Source organism: Fringilla coelebs, assembly GCF_963513975.1.
Source record: "Fringilla coelebs genome assembly, chromosome: 17".
NCBI lineage: Eukaryota > Metazoa > Chordata > Aves > Passeriformes > Fringillidae > Fringilla > Fringilla coelebs.
The window spans coordinates 14,128,811-14,155,618 of NC_140043.1; the positions used below are offsets into that span (position 1 = coordinate 14,128,811).

Sequence of the window (26,808 nt, forward strand, 5' to 3'; positions counted from 1 at the left end):
AAGTTTTGGAAGAACCAGGCTGGATGGGGGATGAGCACCTCTCAGCCAATGCACCTGGATCTCTGCAAGTGGGATCACTTCCCTGTCAGCACTTTGTCAGCCTGCAAGATTTCTCACTTTGGCTTTTCTTTCACATGTTGGATATAAAATCCCACTTTAAGAAGTGCAGCAGGGATGGAGTAAAGTCTAAATGCTTCCCAGTGCTGCCCTAAAGGTGAGGTGAGGCCCTTGGCTGTGTGCAGGGTTTGGGCTGGTGAGGGGCTGTGTACCCCAACTGAGGGTCAGCACTGGGTTTGAGCTGCACAAGGGAATTATTTCCTCATCCCCTGTGCCCCCATAGCTCCCCTGAGTCCTGCTGCTGTCCCCAGGGCGTGCAGCTGAGCCACAAGGCAGAGCTCACACACAGCTCTGGATGCCCCTTTGCACATTTCTTTCACACAGTGACCCCCCTGTACCTCCAGCTGGAAAACACAACATCCCCCACACTCCCAAGAAAGAAATGGGATGTCTAAAGCAGCCAATTCCCTTCTTGTGGATCACCAGATCTCCACGAGCAGCTGAACATTCCAGTTGTATTTTATTAAATCAGGTATGAGGGCAGACAGCAAGATGCTCTTCATTACTGCCTTTTACTCATTTTATACACCTATTTATTAGTTTGATCTTCTTTGAGGAATCCAGATCTTTGGGTTCCCCTGGGTTTTGTTTTTTCCCCACCTCTGTGGGTCGGGCTCCTCCAGCCTGAGGTTGATTCCCACGTGCTCTCACGCCGCTGCACATTTCCCTACGTGGGAGATAAGCATTTATTCACGTTCATGTTTGTGTGGAGTGGTAAAATATTAGAGCTAAATTTTTTATGACATTCCTAAGAGTGGTTATGGAGCAAACAAGATTACAGCAAGTACTACAGAAAAGCTTGTTTATGCAGGGAGGGAAAAAAAAATCAAACTCGGAGACGTGTTTGCAAAGCTGCGGGAGAGCCCAGGGGCGGGGTTTAGAGTTCCCTCTCCTTCTCCTTCCCTGTCTCCATCACAGCGACAACTCCCAGCAATGAGGGCTGAGCGGGTTTGGAGCGGAATTCCAGCTCCAGCAGCAGGATATGTTGGCATTCCAAGGGAGAGGGCACAGGCAGTGCCTGGCTGCGCTGGCACAGTGCCCCAGGGGCGATGCCGCGGGGATGGGGCTCCCCCGGGCACTGCCCTGGGCACGCTCCTGTCCCGCTGCACAGCCCTTGGGATGCCCTTTGCACACCCTCCAACTCCCTTTCCTCAGCTCTGGGGAGGCCTCCGCACACCGCCGCGCTCCTGGGGACACCCCACACTCCTTGGGGCGCCCTCTGCGCGCCCCTTTGGCCACTCTCGCACTCTTTGAAGAGCAATGGCCTTTGCACAGCCCTTCGAACGCCCTGACACCGCTCGGGATGCTCTGACATTGTTTGGGATGCTCCCACCTCCCGAGGGATGCCCTTTGCACAGCCTTTAGAAGGCTCTGACGCTGTTCAGGATGGTCTCACCCTGCTCAGGACCCTCTCACATCCCGAGGGATGCTCTGACACTGTTCAGGATGCTCTCACACCGTTTGGGATGCCCCCACATCCCGAGGGATGCTCTGACACTGTTCAGGATGCTCTCACACCGTTCGGGATGCCCCCACATCCCGAGGGATGTTCTGATGCTGTTCAGGATGCTCTCACACCGTTCGGGATGCCCCCACATCCCGAGGGATGTTCTGATGCTGTTCAGGATGCTCTCACCCTGTTCAGGACGCTCTCACATCCCGAGGGATGCTCTGACGCTGTTCAGGATGCTCTCACACCGTTCGGGATGCCCCCACATCCCGAGGGATGCTCTTTGCCCACCCCTGGGATGCTCCCATACCATTCAGGATACTCTGACACTGTCTGGGATGCCGTCACAGATTTTGGGGTGTCCTCACACATTTTGGGGTGCCCTCGCAGTTTTTGCCCTCGCAGACTTTGGGGAACCCCCGCACATTTTGGGATGCCCTCGCACATTTTGGGGTTCTATCACACATTTCGGGATTCCCTCACACGCATTCTGGGGTGCCCCCACACCCATCCCGGGGTTCTCTCACACACATCCCGGGGTTCTCTCACACCCGTCCCGGGGTGCCCCCGCAGTTTCTGGGGTTCTCTCACACCCGTCCCGGGGTGCCCCCGCAGTTTTCGGGGTTCCGCTCTCCCGTCCCGTCCCCCCGCAGTTCCCGCTGCGGCCGCCAGGGCGCGCGCGCGCTCTTTCCACGGCTCGCGGCCGGCGCGCGCCCCCCCCTCAGGGCCCCCCAGGCCGGGGGAGCGGGACCGGCCCCGGGGCGCTGCGGGCCCGGCACCGCCACCGGCACCAGCACCGGCACCAGCACCGGCACCGGCGGGCCGAGCGAGCCCACGCGGGGCTGCCCTGCTCGCCGGCCCCGCGGGCATCGCGCAGCCCCGGGGCGCTGAGCGGCACCTGCGGGCCCGCCCCCGCCCGGCCGCCCCTATCGCGCTCAGGTGAGCCCGGCCCGGCCCGGCCGCGCCGTCGCAGCTCCGGCACAGCCCCGGCACGGCGCCCGCTGCCCCGGGGGAGCCGCCGCTGCTGCTGCTGCCGCTGCCGCGGGCGGGGGCGGCGGCGATGCGGCGGGGGCGGCCGTGATTGCGGGGCCGGCGGGGAGCGGGGACCCCCCTTCCCCTCCCCTGCCCTCCTCCGCGGGCGCCGGCCCCGCCGCCGGACGGAGCGGAGCGGAGCGGAGCGGGCGGGGAGCGGGGGGAGTGGTTACGGGCTCCGGCGCGACACCCCCGGCCCCCCCGCCCCGCTCAGCCGCCCCTCTCCAAATAAATCAGCACCATGACTACTTCTGGGCATGGAACAAAGAGGATGCTCTCCCGGGGCCCCGCGCTGCTCCTGGCGCCGCTGCTGCTCCTGTGCCGAGGTAACCCCGGTCCCGCCGTCGCGACCCCGCCACTGTGCTCCTGTTTGTGTGGCTTGGCTGTTGTGTTCGTTTTTATGTTTGTTTTTAACTATTTGTGTTTATTTCATATCTGCCCCCTCCCCCGGTTTTATTTGCGGCCGTTTCCCCCATCCCAGCCCTCCCTCCCCGGCTCCCCGCGCTGCGGGCGCAACGCGCTCCGAGCTCCGTCTCTGGGGCGCACCGAGGAGCGCCCATCCAGCTCCGCTGCCTTCCCGGCTGTCCGCTGTCCCCACGCGTGTCGCGGGCTCCCAGCCCCTGCGCGAAGGCTGCCCGCCTGCTTCGGCCGCTGCCAAGCGCGTTGGTGCCCATTTGGGGGGAAAAATGGGAAAAGTTTGGGTTTGTCGGAGCTCCGGGGGATGGAGAAGGATCGTGGGGTTTCCCACGGGGCGGCCGACCCCCGTTGCCCCCTGATGTTCCTTGCTCTTTCTGGCTATCTGTGGGGTGGCTGGGGGAAAAGATGTGCAGGAGTCACCCCTCGGTGATAAAATACTTGTGCAACCCTTTTGCGCTGAATTCCGACAAGGACGTGTTTCGGTGGGCTGGCGGGGAGCGGGGTCTGGCCCTTGACTGGGCTCAGGTGGGATTCCCTCATCGCGGCCAGCTGCGAGGCAGCGCGCCCGGGCAGGGAGTGAGCCTGGGAGATGCTCTTCCTCTCTTATTTTCTTTTTTCTTTTTTTTTTATTTCCCCCCCGCAGCTAGACTAGGGAGCAGCGTTTCGGGTCCCAGTGCGGGTGTTTGCTGGGGAAGGGCTCACCAGAGCGCTGCCCCTGGGAAAGTCTTTAGCAGGACTTCACTCTGGGGACGTTCTCCTCTGCGTGCTCTCGTGAGCTCCCTCGCAGATGCTGCTCCTAATAAACAGGGGTTGTTAAAAACAAATTAATTAAGGTGCATCGGTGCTGAAGTTGCTCGGGCATTCGTTTGCGCTTACTGCTTCTCGGGACGGTGCTCGCGTTTGGCCGTAGCGCGGAGCTTGGGCTGCTGGGGAAACTTCGCGGGGGGTTTAGGAATACGCCTAAATGTGAGGATTTTAGGTGAAAAAGGAGCGATCCACGGGAGGGGTAATAGCAGTAGCTGTCGCTCTTGGGGAGGGCACAGGGGAGGCTTTGTGGTGAGGAAGTGTTTTAGGAAAGGTTCCTACAGGAAGAGCAGGAACGATTTGCTAGGAAGGAGGCATCAACCTTGGGGACACACAGAAGATGGACAGCAGGGGGTCCTTGCTCTGCTCACCCCAAAAAGCACTGCTCGCCCCTGCCCTCCATCCCCCTCCTTGGCTGGGCTGTGTGCAGCCACGGCAGCGCCTGGAAATCCTCCTGAGCAGCACATGGGGACCGGGGTGCACAGTTTGGGGTGCAGCTTGTGGGGTCTGGGGCACGGAGCACAGGACGCAGGGCACGGGCTGCCTGTGGGTCAGCACTGCCCCGCGGAATGGTGGCTTTCTGTGGTCACTGCCATGCCCTGTGCGCCGTGCAGCTCTTCTTTTATCGAGGAGAGAGTTAGGCGCAGCAAAGGAGCAGGTTTCTGTTTTTTAAATCTTTTTTATTTATTGCTTTGACATATTAATGCTAATCTTTTCCCTGCTATTCCCCCCCTCCGGTCTCCTCCTGTGTGGGTAGCTACCATGGTGAGATTGGGCTGTGGGTGTAATTCTTCCAGCGCTCTGAGTGCTTAAACATATGGAAACCCACTTTGAAACAGTTTGTGGCTGCAAACCTACCGACGTATCCATCCATCCATCCATCCATCCATCCATCCATCCCTCTCCGCCGCTCTGAGCCCTCCCTGCTCAGTGTGCGCGTCAGGAGCTCGCAGTGCGCTCAGCTCGAGCTGTGAATAACGAGCGCGTTCCCCGCCTGCGCCTCTCTCCTCTCTCGGCCGTAGCATCCTTCCGCTTCCCTAGCGGAGCCCTGTCCCACCCCTGCGGGACCGCAGCGGTGTCCGTGCGTGCAGAGGGGCTTTGGGATCAGGGGACAGCCGCTCAGAGAGAGGCGAGCGGCGGCAGAGCCCGGGAACGCCTCCCTCCGGGGCTGTGCCGATCCTCCTGCAGCTCGCTGTCATCCAAGTCGGTTTTCTCCTCTGGATTACAGGGGTTAACGAACCGCATCTCGGTTTGGGTTGTTGCAGACGGGAGAGACACCTGCATGAGTCATGCCGCGGTGCTGCCATCTCCGCAAAGCTCCCCGCTCGTACAGACGCTCGCGTTGGGCTCTTGCCATTTTTCTCTATTTATTTGCCTTTGCTCCCTCCCTTCCCCCTTGCCGCGGCCGGCTCTGGGCCGGCTGCACCGGCGATGCACCAGGCTGAGTTTCTGCAGCCTCTTCAAAGCGGGTGGCATTTGTTCGCCTGTCAGGCAGGTCCCCTAAATAGCTTTGTGAAGGTCCAATTAAGAGATCACTGCGCTGCCCCGGCTCTCCGGCGGCCCGGCTGCTGGCGCGCACGGTGCGAGCAGAGGGTGTGCGTGTGTGTTTGGCAGCCGAGGGCCGCTCACGCTGAGCTCGAGGATGTCTCTGGCTGGCAGCAGGCCCCCGTTTGTTGCTGGCATCTAGGCAGGGTTTTGGCCGCCTTCCTCGCTGGCGGCGGCGGAGCTGTCTCCGAGGTTATATGAATAGGTATCCTGTGAGCGAGCTGGATGAGTTACCTGAATATTTTGTTTTCCTGCCCGGTGCTGTGTCACCGGCTCGCTCCGCTGCCTCGCACCCCGGAGCGGGTGCGGGAACGCGGGGCAGGGCAGCGCAGGAACGGGGCGTGCAGAGCTCACTGAACACGCTCCTTCAGCCCCTGCGGGATGCACTCGGGCTGCTGTCAGCTGTGCGTGAGGAAGGACCCGCGATTGCTTTTAGACTCTGGCTCCAGGGGGGCGTGGGTGGAGAGACATTATGCTTATTTTATTATGTGTCCCTGTATCACTCTACCTAATATGGAGACACTTTTTATTCAGAGGCTCTTCAGGAACAGAAATGAAAGACCTGCATTATCTACTGTACAATAGATTTGCAGATCACGATCGTACAAACTGTTGAAATGTAGGTTATTTTCCCCAGATTAGTGCGGATCTCAACATTTTATGCAATGACTGTTCAAACTGATGTGAAGTGGGGGATAGTGGGCTGGGGGGAGAAGTCTGAAATTATTATAGTGCCTTTGCTCCAGCATCCATTAGAGCAGAATATTTTAGATACCCTGATTTTACTTCCCATCAGCATAAATCTAGACCAGCTGCTCTGAAGCCAGTGGAGCTACTCTGGATTTATTCATTGCTGCTGCGATCGGCATTGGGCTCTCTGGGAATGCAGGAGGCAACTGTGTGACTTACCCTGCACAGCGTTTTTCAATTCAAAATCTCCTGTCACTGCTGCTGCAGCCTCCTTTGTGTATTTGAAATGGGGAAGTCTCACTGGTTTTGGGTTTTGATTATTTTCTTCCATACGTGCGGCTTGGTCACAGAACTCTGTTCACTGACTCTGGCTGATCAATAGAGGCTTTTGCGGTTTGAATACCAAAATAGTTACATTAAAATATAAAAATCAATTAAATGCAATTAATTTGCTGTATTTCATTGCTGGGAGTGATAGTCACTCCCAGCCCTATTATCTCTGTAATCTCTGTATCTCTGTTTAAAGCAGCTTAGTGTGGTGAGGAAGGTATGAGCCCAGGAGCAGCTGCAGGAGGTCAGAGCAGAGGGCTGCCAAGGCTGGGACAGGGTTTGTGTCTCGGGAAGGAGTTTTTGGATGAAGGATGCATTCCTGAGCCAGAGATGGATCCATTTATTTAATTGCTGTATTGGGTTTGCCATCATGGATTTGGTTGCTCTTTGAGCCCAGGCAGCAGTTTGGAAGGCACAGTCCGTGGGCAAGGACTCCCTTGTTTCCAAGTGCCTGGAGAGAAGAGTCTGTGCTCCACGGAGGTGCACAGGGATTTGGGTTACACAGGGATTTGGGCTGTGCAGGGCTTGCCCATCGGTGCCAGTGGGATGGAGATTCCACCCTGCTGACCCCACTGAGTCAGGGTCCTCCTGCCCTTCTCCACAGCTCCTCAGAAATGTGTTTTGCAGCCAGGCTGCTCAGGGGGCCCATGCTGGCTGGGTCCCTTTGCTGAAAGGAGGAGGAAGGGGTGCCGTTACTCGTGGTGCTGGGTTACAGCAGCTCGTGCTGCTTGTCCTGGCCTTGGTGGTTGATGCTGGTACAAAGCACAGGTTTTGCTGTGATGGAGAGGTGGCTTCATGAAGCTCTGTGGCTGCAGACCTGTCCTGTCTCAGAGGAGCAAAGGGCAGCTGGCAGCCCCTAAGTCCTGCGTGAAGCAAGCAAAACCAAGGTCTTCTGTCCTTAATAAACCCCCTGGTGAAAGGGAAGCCCTCCCACCAAAAAAAAATACTGTCAGCTCAACAAATTCAATTCACTGATCTTGATTCCCCATTCTCTCCTTGCCTAAATATAACTGATGTTAGTTAATGACAAGGGTGGCTTGGTTTGCTGGCATAGCTTTAGCTCTCAGCCCTGTTGGTGGCTCACTGATGTGCTGGCACGTGGTGCTTGCCCAACTGTCAGATCCTCTCGCATGAAGTGCCACGGAGGCTGTGGAGTGTGAGTTACCATGTGGTGCTCTAGATGCCGTGGAAGACGCTTGATTTCGTGCTGTTGGGAGTTCCCAGCTGGCATTTCAGGGGAAGCAGTTCCCACGTGAGGATGGGCAGGCAGAAATTACAAAGCAAAGAGGTGCCTGGAGACAACTCACGAGGGGATGGGGATTGCTTGGTGTCTGCCTTTCCCTGGGTATTCCCACTGCCCTCTGTGGTGTAGAGTGCTGTGATGGGAAGTAAAGCCAGGGCTGCTGGAGTGTGTGTGTGTGTGTGTGTGGGTGGGTGAGCTCCTTGTGGAAGGACTTTGCGTTTGGGCAGCACCTCACACGACTTGCTTTAGTCTCAGGTGCAAGGTGAATATTCACGTTTTTTCCACACTTCCCAAAAATTCTCTTGCAACACATTTTGAGCTGTTCTTTGTTTACATAAATGTTTGTCTCTGACAGCATTCAGAAGGCTTCATGAATTTATGATGTGCTCCAGATTCAAGCACGCTTTTTCCCTTTTCTCGTTTTCCTTCTTTTTTCCCCTCAAAACCACTCTTTTCTCCCAAATTTTGGTGATGAAATGGCAGGAGGAATGCATATTTCAGCAGGCTACTGAGAGGCAATGTAAACACCATCTTTCATGGAAAATCAGTTTGTTCAAGTTCAAAAGCAGCCCAGCCTCTCCACTTGATCAATTTGCCTGTCATAGGAGATGATTTTAAAAGTGGTGATTATGTCCTATCTTGTCTCTTGCAACTTCAGGCAAGGAGAGAAAATGAAGTGTAGCATTTGATTTTAACTCTGTTTTTTTCCTGATTTTTTTTGGTGATGGCGGTAGTCAGAGAGCAAGCAAAGGGGTGCCCTGAGGGGTGAGGGATACCAGGAACAGAGGAGTTTCCACGAGGCTGCTGTCTGCTGAGTAAACTAATTGGAAACTGCATGTAAACCAGCTCTGCTCATCTCACCGTGCCTGCACCAGCTGGCCCTCAGGAGCTGCTCTGCCCCATCCCCTCCCTTGCAGTGGGGAAGGGGACCTGCAGTGGCAGGAAATGGGCTTTTAGGGACAAAGCTGCTCAATCCTGGGGAGAGGGTGCTCGGCATCCTTGGCTGCATGGCCACGTCCTCCAGCCTTGGGATGCTGCTGCCATCTGCTTAAAGGCTGTGCAAGAACCACAGGTGTGGTTATGGGGAGGGGATGGTGTGAAACCACCCGTGCTGGGCAGCTCTAGCTTGGCATTGCTGATGGAAAGAGATGATGGAAAAAACTCCACTGATGCCATTCAAACTGGGGCTGAATGGAGAAGCAGGGATCAAACCCTCATTCTGGGCAAGCCAAGGGGCTCAGCAGGCTCCAGAAATGGTGTTTGCACTGGTAGCAGCCCGTGGGATGTGTGGGAGCTGGTGCCTCTGGCCAAGCAGCTGCCCCCGTGCTGAGCCCATTTATCCACACATACAATGTTGGGAGAGTTTAGTTTTGGGCTGAGGGAGCCCTGAGGGGAATCAGCCTGAGGAGGAAAAGCATTTCTGCCAGAGAGGGGAGAAATGTCATCCTCATTACCCCAGAAATAAAATCCTTTAGAAGGATTGAGAGGTGCAGGTATCTTTGGTTTTTTTGTTTAGCTTGTATGGAAACATTTCAAAAACAGATGGCAGAGCAGAGATTTATTTCCCGTTAAGTGCAGAGGGCTGGTGCACAGGACCTTATCTGCTTGTGGGCCCTGTAATAAACCTGCCAGCAGGTGATTTAAATCCAGTTTTTCTGATTGGGAGAGTACTGAAAGGAGAAGGGTTTATTTTACTTAGGAATTTTATGGCCAATGTTAGACTTTTAAGATGCAGGAATGATCAGGGCATGGCTCTGTAGCACCAGAGACGTTCATTTCTTTAATAAAGGATCTTTCCTGAGTCAGAAAAATGAACCATTTTCCATTATTTAGCAGCTGAGCTGCCGTTGCTGTTTGCATGAGTGACAGACACAGCTACTTTATATCTCAGTTTAGGAGTTGTTGTCAATTAGCCACAGCTTTTGCTTAGCAGCTAGACTCCTGCCACAATGGGAAAAGAGGGCTGTCTAATGGATGCTGCAGCTCTTGAAACAAACATTCATGCTACAGCTTCAAAAAAGGAAGAAATTCACACCAAAAATAAGACAGAGCCCCTGTGCCCTAAAAGGGAGCCTTTGAGCAGATGGAGCAGGTTTCCATGCAATAAGCAGTAATTAGAGACTCAGCAGAGTTGGTAGCTGCTGACTGGTCTTGGTACCCAGATTTCTGGTTGAAAAAGGAAAAATCCAGGATGAATTTTGCAAGGAGCTGGTCTGGATGTCCGTGTGGGGCAAGACCCTTGCCAGTGTGAGCACCTGGTGTGGTGAAAGACAAGAGCCACTGGCCCCCAGTGCCTCTGTCCCTGACTCGATGGGGTCACAGCAGTCTGAAATGGCACGGGGGCACTCAGGGGGCTGGGGGCAGCAGGCACTGATAGCACAAGGTCTGATTGTCTTTCACTGAGTGCAGGGAGGACACAACACACACACAGTCCAACAGGCTTTTAACAGGTTGCAGCAGAGGCACCCCGAGAGGATGGTAAGAGCTTTCTAGAAGCAGCAGAGCCCTTTCAGGGCAAGCTCAAAGGCCAATGGGCCTCAGCCTCTCCAAATAATGGGAATTAGAGCTGGAAAAGTTGGCAAATAAAATGCCTTTCCCATCTCTGGAGGTTGGGTACAGCCTGTTCCTGAGCATGGCTGGTGTTCAGCCATGCAGGATTTCTGCTGTTCCCTTGGCAGAGAGCTTTGCAGCCCAGCAGACCTCTCCTGTGTTCCACCTACAGTTCTCCTTCTTTGCTTCATTCCATCGTTTATTGGATGACCTGTGTTCCCAACCCTCCATCCCTACCACCCATCCAAAGCCAAACCCAGGCAAATCCTTTAAATGGGCACAAATGGTTGAAAGTGAGTGTGAAATGCTCAAGAAGAGGAGCTGGGTCTGGCATGCAAATACCCAACATGTAAATGCATTTACAGCTGGAGGTTATTTGGAGAAGAGAGGGCAAGGACATGAAACACACGTGGTGATGAGCCATAGATTATGCTCTGAAAACACTCAGAAGGCAGTTCCAGTCACGCTATCTAATTCATCTCCCACTAAGACATTCTGCTCCAAGGTGTTTGGAAATAATGGAGTAGCTTAGATACTAACATTATTAAATCCTCATCTCTGACAGCTATGAGAATTAATATACAAAGGTTTCTTCCACTTTTTTTTATATAATGCAGCACAGTTACTCATTTCAGGTCTTTTGCTTAGGAGTAGCCCACTGAAAGTTATTAGCAAGAATATTGGTGCAAAAAGGCTCAACTCCATTAAAAAGGAGAAACAAGAGATAAACAGAAGATAGCATGAATTTTATTGCAGTTGAGACATTTTACTCTTTTCAAATATTAATAATTTGTCATTCTTTCACCTGTAGATTTCAAAGGGCTTGAGAGAAAAAAGTGGGTACCACTGAAGCCATTGTCTGTCCTCTGCATCATCCCCATGAGGTGCCCTGGGGCAGTAGCCCAAAGCCAGTGCTGAGGCTCTCTCTAAGGGCTCTCTGTCTGCCCCAGCATTGGCATTACTTGGTTCTTCTGCTGGCTTTGATTTGCACCAGCCCATTATAATTTTTATGGGGAGTCACAAGCAGAAATGAAGAGATGGAATTGTTGTTCTTTATTGCTGAAATCAAAGACAGCTCCGCAGAGGAGAGCCCAGATGGGATGCCCATCTCATCACCTCCTTGGTGGGATGAAGCTGGACAGGCCATGGGAATTGGGGTATTTCCAGACACTGCACTGAGGAGCTGCTCTTCAGACATTCCCTTTTAAACCCCAAATGTCCATGTCCATTGGGCACCTTATTTCTCTTATTATAGTGTCATAATGAGATTACTGGAGTCTGCTGTAAGCCTTGGGGGACAGGCATCATCTCCCAGGTACAGCTTCAGCTGTGTCTTCTTGAAGTGTCCTGCTCATCCAGAGTTAAAGCATCTCCCTCCCTTTCTAGGGAGCCCTTACCTTAAATGTGTAAGAAGGCTTTGTTGCATTTAACCCCATGGGGAAAGCCAAAGGGCAGTCATTGTTTTGGTTCCTGCACCAACCAGCAAACTCTCAGATGGTTTCCCAAGCTGCCCTGGGCCCTCTGTCCCCTCCTCAGAGGGCTGAGAGCTGGAGCAGCCCCAGCTCTAACTCATATCTGTCAAAAGGCTCATCCCTTAGGTGTGTGGAATCTGGGAATTGTTGTAGCAGACTCCAGTCTGTGGGACTTCATCATCTGAGTTATTATCTCCAAAATGCAATTCTCTCCCTCAATGGCAGTCTCCTATTGAAAATGTTCTCTTTCAGCAGGGCACTTGCATTTATTTACTGCACAGCTTCTCCCATTAGTATAATCATTACTCCTTGGACTGGGTTTGAATTCAGAGCATCCCACTGTGGTACTTAAAGAATTAATTACAGTGATGAAAGAATTCCTCTAAAGACTTCTATGAATTGGTCTGGTTGAAGTGTTTTAGCTTTACTTCAATTGGTGCAGCTCTTGTCAAAGGATGGTGAGAAAATGCATGGGTCAGTGATTTAGATGAGGCAAATTATGTTAGAAACATTGATTTGATTTAGAAAGTGAGCTTTCAGATCACAGGGAATTGCCTGCTTCTTCCTCTGCCGTGCTGATTCTCCCTGAAGATGAGCAGAGGCAGATAATTCAGGGTTAAAGTAAGTGGCTCTTGTAAAAGGTTTGTCAGAGAGTGAGGAGAGATGGGCTGACACACATCTTTAGATAAACCATTATTGACCCATATATTGCTATCTGTGCATCAGCTGGAGTCACAGACGGGTGGGAATGCTTATAAACACACTCAGGCAGTTCATGTGGCTTGCTAAAGAATTGACTCCTTGTTTTTAGGTTTGGCTTTTTTTTTTTTTTCTCCCCAGGAATGGTTTTCCCATGGAGCATACCTTCAGAACTGGCACCGATCTGGGGATGTGTTCTGTGTGGCTGCCTCAGCCAGCTCTGCGTTGCCTGGCTCTGTGCTTAGTCATTCCTGGGGCTGGCAGTTTGCTTTTCCCGAGCTTTTTCACTTCCTCGGATCAAACTGAGCGTTTCCTCCTTCTGTCCCTTGTCTTCATCTTAAAGGGGCTGCAGTCCGTGGGCTGCAGTGGGGTCATGCCCAGCAGGTCGGGCGGTGTCCCCTCGGGGGGTTGTTCCCAAAAAGCACCTTCTGAAGGAGCACTTCCCTTCCCTGCATGCTCAGGGGCTCCTTCTGAGCTCTCCTCCCGGCCAGCTGGGTGGGAGTGGTGGGCTGTGAGTGCAAAGGCTGCTGGCTGGGACCCACATTGCTCCTTCCATCCCTGAGTCGCTCTGAGTGGGCTCCCCGTGCTTGTCAGGGAAGTAGGGATGGAGCCTGGCAGCGTGTCAGTTTGTACTTTGTAAAATCTGTCTTTTTAAAAAAAAGGTTAAGGAGATGACTTTTGCCTAGCAGTGCTTTTTGTTTCTTTCTCACCTTGCAGAACCCTCTACATTGCAGATTGTTTGCTGGAGTGCTGAGAGACCTCATTTTTGGTCTGTCTAGCACTGGTGGTATTTGTCTCCATAGCTTCAGCACCAGCAGCTCCCTTGGCATGGAAATGCAGGAGTGGGCTCTGCTGTGCCTGTGCCATTCCCTCTCCCCGGGGTGGGCACGAGAGAGGGGCAGAGCCCAGGGGTACCGACACAGTGGGGCCCAGCCTTTGGCAGGGAAAGGGTTGTGTGCACGTTCCTGTGCTTGCAGAGAGCCTTTTCCATGGCCAGCCTCAGGCTGGGAAGTGAGATGACAAGTGCAAGGAGAGAAATGATGCTGGGGAGAGCTGGAACGGAGCCTCCCGCCAGCAACTGAATTCAAGGCTGCAAAAAGAAGTTGCAAAAGTAGCAATCCATCTGTCCACTTAGTGGGAGAAGCCTAAGATCATTTCACAGTAATCAGCCCCCTGGTGTTCAAAAAAAACCCAACCAAAAATACTGCAGGTTTTTGCTTCACTGTGGCAAAATCTAAAGCAAATTAATGTTCTCAGAGGCTGTGAGGCTTTTCCCCCCTCTTTTTGACAAGTAGGGGCTGTATCAAGTTAAAAATAATATAAGAAACAAAGGACTATCTTTGTTTTTTTAGATAACCATGTTTTTGCCGTACATTTCAGAGATTTTCTGTCCTCACTGGAACTCTCTGGTTTATTACCAAGAGGGTTTTGGCAAGGGGGTGTTTTTGTGCAGGGTCAGCCTGATGGTGAGCAGGGTCATCATCACTGACCTCGCAGTGGCACATTCCCAGGGTGATGCATTGTGCAGGTGCACTCCCATGCTGCAGCTCCTTGGCTCTATCAGTGTCTCCCATAAAAGCCACAATATTCAGGGATTTTAATTTAGTTGTAAAAACTTGCTTCAGGCACTACAAAGTTCAGGAGTGTTTGTTTGTTTATTTATTGTAATCTCATTTTATTCTTCCTTTCCCCCTAACTGTGAGGGCATAGAGGAAACAAGCTCCAAAGATGATTCTTGCTTATGAGAATTGAGCAGCATTGAGTTGGAGGAAGATCACTGATTTCTGCCTCTGTGTGTGGAGACATTCATTCAGATTAAAGGAGAGGCAGCAAATGGGGAGGTTTGAATGTGCCAAGCTTGAAGGTGACCATAAGGAAGCCTTCTTGCAAAACACTGCTGGAGAAAGATGTTGAGGGTGAGTGTTTCCTCATGCCAGGTGTGGGTGGCACGGCCCTGGAAGGATGTCCCTGCTGTCCCCAGCCAAGGCTGCAGCCACCTTTGGCTTTGGGGGTGCCTGGGGCTGTGGGGAGCAGAACTGGACCTGAGCACACGAGCGAGGCACAGCAGGACTTTGGTGTGGAACCAGAGCTGCTGAAATGCAGCAGCTGCTTTGCTGCTGCACAACAATTTGTAATTAAAACACAACTTGCCATCCTGATTAGGTTAAGCATTTAAATTCATTTGCAATTTTTTCCCCCCTGTATTGTGTAATTAGCAACATATGACGCTTACATTAGCTGAGTTAAAAGTTATAATGATTAATTTGCACATCAAAGCCTCCCCATGAATCAACCGGTGCACTGCACCAGAGTGAGCTCCAGTGCCCACATGAACACATCCCTGCCTGCTGCAGGGGCACCATGGAGGCTCCAGGAGCTGGTTCCTGATGGTTCAGTCCTTCTGCAAGGCAACAGGGTCCCTGTGCCCCGAGTCACTCCGTAAGTGACAGTGTGACCAGGATGTGGCCATGCCTCTCTGATGCATCCTGAAGCACCTGACTGGCCGCGCACCTGGGAGCCCTTCAAAGTCATGGTGTGACATTACTGGTGGTTCTAGGGCTTTGTGGATATAAGCATTGCTCTAAAGTGTTTTGGCCAAATTCTGATTGTTTTTACCCAGGTTAATCTTTGATTATGAGTTTTGCCTGAAGGCTTTGTAAGTCAGATTGGAGCTCTAACTGGTAAAGAACCTTGTTCAAGCAAGCCAAAACCAACAAGAAAACTACTATAAGCTAATTATAAAGAATGTCTTCTTCCTTTCTTATCCAGTCATAATATTGTCTTTCTTTCCACCTTCTGCTGAGCTGTGAAAATATTCTGCAAAATGATATTTTTGAGTAGATGGAAAAGTACACCCCTGTCAACAATATTTTTCTATTGTTCATCAGAGACAGGCTTCATAACAGAAGAAATCTGTGCTGGAAAAGTACATCAGCTGCAAACAGTTTATTCAAAGTCAGCTCAAATAGCAGGGAGGGTTTTTGAGTTCCTGCTCCAGCTGAAGTTGAAATGCAGAATGCAGCTTCTAATATTTCAGAGACATGAATGGTGCAGGTCATAATAATGTTTTGCCATTTTCACAAAAGATGGGTTTTCTGTTAAAGCTTCCAGTGGAAAAAGGGCTGGAGGAGTTGAAATATTTACCTACTGTTTGAGTTCCTGTATGAGGGTGCCATCTCCTTCCCTGGGGCAGTGTGGGGGAGTAGAAAATGAGTTCCCACCTTTTTTGGTCCACGTACCTGTGTGAGTGTCCATGCACATGGATGCACTGAAGTTAAGTTGGTGGGGTGTTAAATGTTTCACTTTTCCAACCATCAACTTCAATTGAATTTCATAAGCCATTAAAGTTCTCTGCTGCTGTCTTTGCTCTTCCAGTCATGTGAGCTCCAGCCATTTAGCTGTGGGTCCTGAGGCATGATTGCTCTGTGGAGCAGCAAATTGGTTCCTGATGTAAAATCTTTTTTTATATATATATATACGTAATTTTTCTTTCTTTTTTGATCTCTCTAAGTCATTGTGAGTGGTGTTACAGTGTTGGGCTGATGATGGGAATCTTCAAGCTTGGCTTTTTCTGGTCCAGTTCTGGATCCCTCCCACAGCATCTTTTAAAAAGCTTTTGTGCCTGGCTTGAATGGCAAAAACTTATAGAGGAAGAAGTTTTTTTTGGTGTGTTGTTGTTTGTATATTTATCTTTAGAATCATGGTGCAAAGATTGGACTGGGGTTTTGGGTTTTCTCCCTGTAGAAATGTTTATGAGGATGATAGTTATTTGGATCAAAAGAGATCTTTTGGCAGTCCTCTGACTTTGATTCAGTACTGGCAGTGTGACAAATAATGAAAAAGCAATCATTTCCCCTTCTCCCACTTTTATTCTCAGGATAAATGAATGGTTAAGATCTCTGTGCTCAAAAATAATTGCTCATGGCTCTTACAGAAAAAATGAAAATCCATAACACTCACCCTTTAAACAGAGGATTTGATCTTTCCTGTTGGTTTGTGTTTTGCACTGCTGAGCGTCTTTGTTGCCAGTCTGAGCCTAAACTGGACAAGGCTGATGTGCAGGCTTTGCAGACTGAGTCTGGGGGAAGGAAAACTGGATAAGGAATTTCCCTTCTTTGGAAAGCAGTTCCCATGGTGGGAGTTGAGCAGCAGGGATGAAGCAGGCTCTTGCTGCCAAGGTCCATTGGTAGAACAGTTTTGCACAGCATAAAGTTAAAGAATTTGACAGAATACAGAATGAATGGGAAAAAAGTGTAACTTTAACCTGCCATGTGATTTTAAAGTAGCTCAAACATCAATAAATCTGTGTGTGTGAGTGACTGCTGGGACCTGCTGGGCAGCTCTCAGTGTGCTCCTCCTCCAGCTGCCTGGGGTTGATGAACAGATGGAGGTGTCCACCAGTGCTTTGCCAGGCTTTCTCTCCTTCCTTTCTTTCCTTGCTTTCATGGCAGTGGATGTGAGGATGAGCTGCCATATTTTACATCTTCCCTCCCCAAGCAGCCAAGTGGTGCTGAGTGACCGAGCTGGCTGCCCATCCCAAGGACTGTGCACTGCACCCTCCTGGAGCTTTAACCTCCCATCATTTCCAGCAAAGCCAGGCATGAAAGATTAGGCTGGGTCTGAATTCTTTATTTGGGGATAACTGCAGCAGTTCCTCTTTTTGTTTTTAAATCCTGCTAATTGGTGCTCTCAGCCTCAGCTCCAGCTTAATGAAGGCTGCTGTCTGGGAATCATCACAAACAGTTATGGAAATGCATTTAAATGCTTAAATCTGTTGTACTTTTCTCTTTATGGGCTTATTCCTTCAAAAAGCATAACTGTGCCCAGGGTCCCTCCCTGCCCAGGATGAGCTCTTTCCGTGAGCCCTGTGGTGGGGCTCTGCACCTCTGCAGCACAGAGGGTACAGGGGGGGTTTGTGCCAAAGCAGGGAGGGATCCCTTGTGCTGAGGGAGCAGCATTTTCAGTCTGTTTGCTCCAGATGGGCCCTTTGGGCGCTGGGCATGAGGGCTGAGAGAGCATCCAGCTTCCCTCCTGCACCCTGCTCCTCTGACCTGCCCTGCACAAACATCACTGACAACCCAGTCAAATGAACAGAGCTGCTGTGGCTGCACTGCTTGTGTCCCCCTGTCTGGCAGTCAGTGCATGTCTGTCCCTCTGTTCCTGGTGCTGAGAACCCTGCAGTTGCACAGAGGCAGACAAGGTTGAAGCTAAAAGCAAAGGAAAGGTCACAGGGTGGGTTTTCCCATCATGGCTTCTCCAGGTGGTCCTGGGAGGGATTTGGACAAGGGTTTGTGGTTTCTCCAGAGGCAGGGGAACAGCATGAAGTGAAACAAGGGCTTGTGTTTAAAGAACAGCGTGGGGTATTGTTTATTCGTGCTCTGGTTAGAGGGAGATGTGAGTGGTCTAATTCCTGTATTTTAAGAGCAACCTTCAGCCCATGTGATGGACAGGGAAGATGAGAAGAGACTGCTACAAGCCAAAAGCAGCAAACCCATGAAGCAGAGCCTGAGACAGCTTTAAAGCTATGAACATAATTATCCGAGGAGTCTGCCAAGGAACCAGATGCTGTAAATGAAAGAATAACTTCCATGGCTTGGCATCTGTCTGCGATCCAGGGAGAGGAGGAGAAGCAGGGAACTGCATGCAGGGCTGGGAAATGGTTGCTCCAGTTGCAAAATGAGTACCTTCAAAATTCTTTAGTCTATACTGGCATTTTTGTATGGAGGAGAGGGAACCTGCTGGAAAGAAGAGAAGGGAGGTCAATGTGCTTGTCCTGTGGGCAGTTTGACTGTGTTCTGCAGGTTTGATGTCAGTGTTATGTGGTTGGTTGGCTTCTGGGAAGATCTGGGTGCTGTGGCAGCTTAAGCAGGTGGTGATAAATGAGGAAGATGTGACTGGGCTGAATTCTGAACCTTTTGGGACCCGTTTGTGCCCAGAACCTTACAGAGCACTCTGTTCTCCATGCATGGATGAGCTCAGTTGATATTTAAAATAAGTGGCTGCATGTGACTTGTTTGAGGTCAGGTCACTCTTGGCAGTGCTCTAGTTTCAAAAACCAAACTAGAAAGTTCCTGCTATTTCTCTCCCCAATTTATTTTTACAATTACTGTTAAAATAATTGCAGTCCTAGCAAAGGTAAACAGCTGGGTTCGACATAATCAGTACATAAACAATATCCATCATTTCCATGGTATAAAACCTCTGCCACAGCATGTTCCTGAGGCTGCATCTTAGGGGAAAAATAGAAAACCTTTATGGGAAGGGGAGCAGAAAATCAGCTGGGGTCCTCATGGATTGAGTACATGTGGATATCAGCAGCAGTGTTGGCAGCAGTGGTGCAATCTCCTTTCTGCTTGTGCTGCAGCCAAACACCCCAGAAAAAGGGGGTGATGACAGAGCTGCACATGGGGCATCCTCAGAGCCAAGTGAGTGGTGCTTCCTGGGGTGCACAAACAGAACTTGCCTCTCCCAGCTGGGAAATAAAGGCTGGGATCAGTGAGTAGAGGTTATAGGGGAACTTCATGGGATTTCAGGCCAGGATAGCAGAGTTTTTCAAGCCAGGAAGAGGAAGAAGAGCTTTGCCCATGGGTTAGAGATTTTTTTTACTGTTTTAATAACCTCATTTTTTACTCTTATTTGACTCTGATCAGTAGAAAATATGTTCAACATGCACCTTGGGTGCACAGGATGGGATGGACATGGCAGTGTGATGGAGGGCTTGGGACTGGGGGACATCATCAGCATCCCAAGGAGCCTGGCAGGGAGCAGGGAGGAAACTGGAGGTGAACTCAGCTGCTGCCTCTGTGCACTTAAAACCTGCTGTATGTGCATCCTTGTTTTCAAGCAGCTGTGGTTATTCTGCCTCAAAATAACAAACCTTTTTTGCAAGCAGGAGTTGGGGGCAGGCCTCTGTATTGCTGCAGCTTGGGGACACAGTCATGTGCAAGTCAGAGAGCCACAGCATGTTGAGTGCTGAATGACTCTGCTTATTAATATAATAAACCAGAGGAACACACTGTCACGACAGTCTCTGCAGAGAGAATCCAGGGGGTTATTTTAACCAAAGCATATTAAATCTTTCTGTCTCCTGAAATTGCACCCTGGAGGTATGGACTGGAGGGTAGGAGGGGTAGGAACATTTAACAAGGGTTTGCAGGAGTTTTTATGCATATCCTGGTCTCCAGAACAGTTGCTCTGCTGTCTGGGGTTTTATATCTTCCCATCACTGTAGTTAAGTTCCTCAGACATGAGATGGAAAACATTCTCTCTTTTATTTTCTTCTCCCTTCATTCTCTATTTTCAAGATGAAATTTTCTCTGCTGTAGCACTGATACAAGACCTTTCCTTCAGATGTGCTATATGAGAACATGCTGTCATCCTTTCTGAAAGCTGTGAAGTGTGTGCATGTATATTCTGTATGCTCAGGCACACACTATACAGAGATACATGTGTATATACATGGGGGTTTTCCTCTCTCTCTCAGATAAAATAGGCTTTTCTCATCTCTTTAACAAAAACTGAGTGTTGTTAGCTGACAGAAGATAGAATTCTCACCAGGGTACCCTGATGGGCTCACAGCTGCATCTGCTGGGATTGGTGGATTGATTCAAGGGCACTCCTGCCCTGCACCCCTGGCTGGGATTTTGGTCACTGGGTGCATGGGTAGGTTCACCAGACCCTTGGAGAAGACCTGGTGTGGGTTAGTTAATGGCAACAGCCCAGCTGCCTCTGTGAGAGCCCACAGAGAGACTTTTGTGGCTCCAAAAGTGGCCCCACTTTTGGGGGACAGCACCTTCCAGGAGGCTGCACTCCCTGACAGGGAGGGAGGTTAAAACAAAAAGGCAAGGTTGGCAGAGAGAGCAAGGTGAGGGGCATCCCTGCTGATCCCCTGGAGGTATTTTGTGTTCTCTGTCTGCCAAATGCAGAGTACACTGGGCTGCTCCTTGCTGCTTTGCTTGGGAGTGGAGCTGGAGCAGCCCAGAGCAGAGGATGTGTCTCCCCTTTGCCAGCCTCTGGTGAAAAATGTGCCCACATCTCCCTGTATTTCCTGTGTGCTGGCCTGACACACAAGCAGCTTTTCCTTCTCTTTTTCTAATCATGGAGAGGGTTCAACACATTGTCTGAAATAGCTTTTTTGCCTCAACAGGGAGGTTCCTTGAGGCAGTAATTGACTCTTTCTTTCAAGCAATGGCATTTTACCTGGGAAAGCAGCCAGTTGGTATTTTCAGCACAGCAGAATTCTGCCTTGCTTTGAAAGGAGCTGGTTCCAGATCCTCCTTGGTTTTTTTTCCCCCCTTAGGATGATGTCATTTTACTTTGTGCACTCTCTACCATGCTGTACAGTCTCTCCAGCTCCTTGGGAAACACTTCCATTAGACAGGCACTTAATTTTATAGGAACAGCACCTGCAGGACCAACAGGTGAATAATCTGGAGTCCTCAGCTGCATCATGGGCAACTGAAATACCCTTTAAGTGACCCTGAAAAGAAGGCTGAATTCCTAGTGATGGTTTTTTCTTTTCCATGAAGAATCATAGGATGGAATGTGTGATAACACAATTGAAAGTGAAGAAAATGCTGGATATGAGCAAGAAAACTGAAGAGACCAGGAGAGAAAGTTTTTCAAAGCAGAAACAAACTGTTCTCCATTCTTAGTTTCCATGCCAATTTAACGTATTCATGAAAATTGCCTCAATTTAACTTCAGGGGAGAAAAGAAGCTACAGGGTTGCTGTAGCTAAAAGGCTGCATCCTGTTTTAGTAAGTTTGCTATACTTCAAATTTTTATCTAGAGGGGTTTTTAATGGTACTTTCTACCAGCAGCTCTCCACACCTGTTTATTTTTAAAAAGCACTCTGCAAGCTGCAGGAAAAAGATGCTAAGCACAGTTATCCCTGTTCTGCAGGTAGAGGGAACTGGCAGAGATGTGCAGTCACTTTGGTCTCTGCCAGAGCCAGGAAAACAGATGAGCCTTTAGCTCCTGAATCCTGCACAACACCACACAACCCTGTCTGGGAGTCATCCTGCAGTGTGTGAGTGGAGCAGGAGGTGCTGGGCTGAGCTGGTCATCCTGCTCAACTCAACCTTGTTTTACGTGCCTGCCCTTGAATTACACCTGTGTGACAGGAATGAAAGCAGTGGTGAATATTTTGGGTTATGTACTCTTGTATAGCAGAGGCACGAAACCTTGATAGAAACCTTGATAGAAACCTTGATAGACTTGGCTGCTTGTCTGGCCTCTCTTACCAGTTAAGTAATCTGGGTCTGAATTTTCCCCCTGCTCTGGGCATTGGTTTTCCCCTCTAGTGCTTCTCTTCTCTTCCTTTCTGCATTGTTCATGTGCCCACACTCAGCTGGGATTTAAGAAGCACTTCATGGCTTTGCATGATGGAACTGGTAAGTTCTGCTCAGCTCAAGGTACATAAAAATGCACTGTGAGCCTGCCATGCTGCTGCTGTCACTGCTTCCTCTGCAAGGTCTGTGCAGCCACCCAGCAAAGCAGAGCTGGTCACTGCCCTCTCTCCAGGACAGCCTTGGGCCCACAGGGATGGGACATCTGGAGTGAGAGACTTTGTTAACACAGCAGCACCACCTCTGCCCATCCACCCCCAGCAGCTATGGGAACTGACCACAGAGCACAAGCCTGATTTGTTTTCTAGGAGGTTTTGATCCATGAAATGCAGGGACAGGGTTTCCCTCCTGGTACCTGGAAGAACATGATCCTATGCAGTAAATTAGCAATGCTGTCCTGCCTCTGCTTAGGAAAGGGCACTAAGGTGTTTTTTTGTGCTGTGCCTCTTGAGATGAGCTAGAGACTGTAGTTTCTGGGTGTACTATATCCTCCTCAACATTTAAAAAAATGAATATCCTTAAGAAAAACAATAATACATTTTCAGAATTTTCGAACTTCCTTTATGCAGTGTGGGAGTGATCAAGGTACAGACACAGATCCTGCAGCGTGCTTAGGCAGAGGCACCAAAGTTTGCAGAATATGGGTTGTAGATTTCAAGGTCTTTCAGTCCAAAGTTAGATCTTTTCCGTCTTTGCAAGTGTTTCTGATGCTGCATAAGTACTGTCTTTGAGGTTTACCAGCAGCTAACATTATCACACACTTCCATTTAAAGCAAAGTCAGTGCCTCTTTTATATCTCTACGAGAACTAAGAAAGCCTTCTTCACAGCATTGCAGACAAATGGAGATTGACAGTTATTAGTTGATGGTCTAACTGCTCTGACAGGCTTTGATGCAGAGGGATTTTCAGTGATTGACTCTGAGGCATCCCTCATGTCTGCTTCACAGAGATGCTGAATCCACTCTGTCCCTGCTGACCATTTATTTGGTCCCCACTGGGTATCTCGGGCTCCTGGGCAGTGAAGGTGCTGATAACTGAGCAAAGTGGGCAAGTTGCCCAGCAGAAACCTCCTGTTTGCAGCAGATGCTGAAAAGGGGACTGAGAAGCTGGTTTTTTTCACCATGGCCTTGTTTGGGCATATTTGGAGGCAATACAGAAATGGAAGGATTATGTAGTTCACATTGCAGGTCACTTTTAGCAATTATCACCATGAATTTAGCACCTAATCTGTGTCTAACAAATCTGAATTAAATCTTTAATTGAAGATTAAAGGACTTCATGTGAGAAGTACCTAAATATTAAACAACCTGTTCACCTGCTATTGCTTGGGTGTTCAGTGTCTCTCCTGCGTGAGGCCAGAGCTGCAGATCACAGCTCCCTTTATCCAAGGATGAGCAGCATCCCTGTGCTTCAGGCTTTGGGCAGCAAGGCTGCCCCATCTGCAAGCATGGCTCACACCCCCAGCACTGCTCCAGAGCCCTGGCTGTCCCTGCAGCCCTCAAACACGACGCTTTTTGTTTGTCACAGCTGTCAGGGACTCTGTCAATCTCTGGTGCTGTTAATGCATCCCGAGCGAATCCTGAGCAAACCTTTCTGGTAGCTGGGAGAAATTTACTCTCTGCTGATACTTAGCAGCAGAAAGAAAGGAAAAACAATTATTGCTCACAAATCAGTGGGGCTGTGCCCAAGCCCTCTGATTCCCAGGCTGCTTTTTGAGTCTCTTTCTGGGCATGGTAAGCTTTGCATCGAACTCGGCCAGCACCACCCACTGCTTCCTGCGATGCTCCGGAGAAGTGGGAGTTAAATTTCCTTAACTCACGTAGCAAAAGCAGAGCCCTTATTTATTTTGCCTGCTGTTATTGGTGCTGCCGCTCGTCGCCAGTATTTGGATTGCTGTGGAATGTCTGTGCCCTGGGAGCAGGGGCAGGGATGGGCACACGGGGACCATTGCTAAGCAACCCAGCGGGAGCGCGGCGTGCCCCGCGCTGTCCCCGTCACACACCCGGCCCCCTCTGCCCGCACGGCTCCGCATCCCGCAGCCCCATCGATGCCATCGATTGGGGGAGGCTGCAGCCATCTGAAGTTCAGCAGAAAACGGCGCTGCCTGTTGCTGGTGGCACAGGACTGCTCTTCCCGGGGAATTGATGCTCATGGCTATTGATTGGAAAGCACTTTGCATTGCACTGAATGTCACTCTAGTTAGTTCATAAATTTATGGATGCCATTCTGCATTTGCCACAAACTTTCCTGCTTTCTGCTTTCCTTTTTTCAGGAGAGTTTGAAAAAAAAAAAAAAAGGCAACGTGATCTGAACAAATGGAGATATGGGAGTAAGATCATGGCTTTTTAATTTGTATTTATTCTGTGTCTTGAAGAGCAGTGTTCAGCTACCTCTGCTTTCTAATTTTGCCTTTTAACGTGGTGTGAAGCCCATGGAGACTCGTTAGATGTTGATATAATGATATTGGTAAAATATTGGTATTTGGAAATGATTGTCAGATAACTTTGATTTTCCATGCACAAGTGCACAGTAAACACACGCATTTATCTAATACTTAGGAGACAGCTTTAGTCTTTCAGATATTCACTGGGTAATTGAAAACAAATGTTAGCTTCTCTTTAATAGTGCTCCACACTAGTCACAGTGCAGTGTGACCGAGTTCTCATTTTAGTATTCTTCAGAGACGTTTGAAGTATGCAGCCTCTTAAATCTGAGCTGACTTGGAGCTCTCTGTAAAGTGCATTATTGCAGCTGTTGGAGGAGAGTCTGTCGTGTTTGCTCCTCCAGGTAATGCCTGACCTGTGTGGATTGGAGGCCCTCCTTGCAGCCGACCAACTTTCTGGGCTGGAATTTGGTAAAAACCTCAGCAGAGGTTCTGGTGTGGCAGCTCCCAGCTGGGAGGCAGCTTCTCCCCGTGGCCTTGGGGTGTGGTGGCCCCAGTGGCTGCCCCAGCAGGGTCTGCATGGCCACCCTCCCTGCAGGGCACTGCTCTGTGTCCGTGCTGTGCAGCAGCACAGAGGGGCTGCCCTGCCCTGGGAGCCAGGCTGGGGCTGCTGTGCCAGCTCTGATCCTGCACACCACGTCCCCAGGGCCACCAGCTCCAGGTGCGCTCTCAGCAGTTTTGCTGTGGGACAGCACTCCAGAGGCAGCCTGGCCTGGCTCTGCAGTGAAGATCCATCCCTGGGTCATGCCCCATGGCTTTTCACAGCTAGCCAAAGACAGCAGGGCCTTTTGCTTCCCCTTGCATATTGACTTTGGGCTGGTGATGCTGAGGAGGAGTGTGCCACATGTGGGATGTATCTTGTCTAACAATTAGTCATCCTGAAAGGGTGGTTTGCTTCTCTGCTCAGTCGCTGCAGGGAGTGGGCTGCTTCAGAGGCAATTTGTCCTGCTTTCACCCTGGTGTCCGTGCACAGGGGAGCGAGATCCCTGCTCCTGCTGGGGGGAGAGGGGCAGCCTGGCCTTGGTCTGGACGGGGATTTCCACCCCATGTGTGCCCTCACCCAGCCCTGGAGCAGAGGAATATCCTCCTCCCCTGCCATGTCAGCATGGGGATTTTCTCAGGTGGGAAGGGACCCTCAAGCTCTGCTGCGGAAAAGCGGCCACCACAATTCTCTCCAAAGCACAACAGGTTTGCTCTTGGCAGAATAAACCACTGCTGAAGAATGGAACTAATTGAAGAGATTTGAAGTGCATTTATCCTTTGAAAAGTGAGTCTAAATATAGTGCCGTGGAGTTCAATATCTCTCTTCAAGACATTTAGATCAAATGTACCCATTCTGAGACTTTTATGGTTTTTCTTTTTTTTTTTTGTCTGCAAACCCAACGGCCTACCCTGGGAATTTAAATTCCAGTTGAGGTCCTTTGGACTCATGAATCACTTCCAGTCACAAAGGCACTGTAGTGCACTTGGGACGTGGTAATTATGTTAGTGTTCAGCAGGGCAAAGTAGAGCCCAGCTCACCTCCCTCCTATTGTAGCAGCATTTGGTGCTGTCTTGGGAATAGTAGTAATAGTAGTAGTAGTAATAATAAGAATAATAAAAGGGCTGCCACGAAAGCCAGGGAATCTGACTCAATGCACACAGGCAAGAGAGGCTGGGGAAGCAGCAGCCCTTCCCAAGTGCTCCCCTGCCAAGTCTTTACAGCCCTCAGCTTTTTTTTGGATGAGCTGGGGCCATGATCAAGCAGTGGCTTCTTTTGTGAGACAGCTATATCCAGAAATGCCATTCTCATACACTGAATAAAAATGGAAATTCGTCCCCAAACATCCACATTCATTTGTAAAACAGTTAAGAAATGAAAACTGTCAACACCTGAGACTGAGAGCCCATCTGGCCCCCTGAAAGAGCTCAATTTTCCCTTTGCTGATCTGGGCCAGGTATATAAATGTGGTCGACAAAACAGCAGCAGAGGTGCCTGGGCTCATTTCTGTTTGCATCCATCCACTAGAGACTTCTTTTTTAAGGATTTGCTAGGCTCCTGAATTGTCATCTTCTCATAAAAAAGGAAATAAATCCTTCTGTTTTCCCTGGGCTGCCATTCTCCCCAGATCTGTGCCAGATTTGGGAAGTTCTCTGCCTGTCGTGGTGAAGTTTGGAAATCAACTTAACCCGTGCCTTGCTGTGCACCCTTCTGAAATGAAGTGCTGAAGATTTGTTCTGTTTGTTCATTAAATAAAACTGGTAGAGAAAAGATCACATTCAAATGCATTTTTTTTCCAAGAGTGACATATGCTGTTGACTCACACAAATATGTCTCCTCTGGAGAGTCCCTCGTATGAGAAATCTCAGCACTTCATCTTCAGTCCTTAATGAGAATTTTTCTTCTAGCAGAGCTATTAAAGACTCTGATCTTAATTCTCAGAAAAACACAAAAGATGTCAAATTATACAAATCCAATATTTGATATGTTAATAACCAAAGAGGCTGCAAGAGGGGGAGCAAAAATATAACCTGAGGAGAGGCATTGCCTTCCTGGTGGTGTGCTTCCCCTGGCTGCTGTTTATTGCCACCGTGTTACCTTGGTAGCAGTTTCTGATGCATCCCTGGATAATAAGATGCACACACTAATATGACAAATGTGTGATGTATCAGAGCACACACAGTGCA

At 50.0% G+C, this 26,808-nt stretch overlaps 1 protein-coding gene across 1 annotated transcript in view; it reads left to right on the top strand.

Moving 5' to 3' along the window:
• Nucleotides 1-2,840: 2,840 nt before the first annotated feature.
• The window catches only part of TMEM132B (transmembrane protein 132B), a gene marked incomplete at both ends in the record, with an annotated part of 213,893 nt that continues 189,925 nt past the window's right edge, over nucleotides 2,841-26,808 (top strand). Inside the window, one exon of the mRNA XM_084216990.1 lies at nucleotides 2,841-2,925. Coding sequence (XP_084073116.1) covers nucleotides 2,841-2,925 — 85 coding nt within the window. The remainder of the gene's footprint in view (nucleotides 2,926-26,808) is intronic.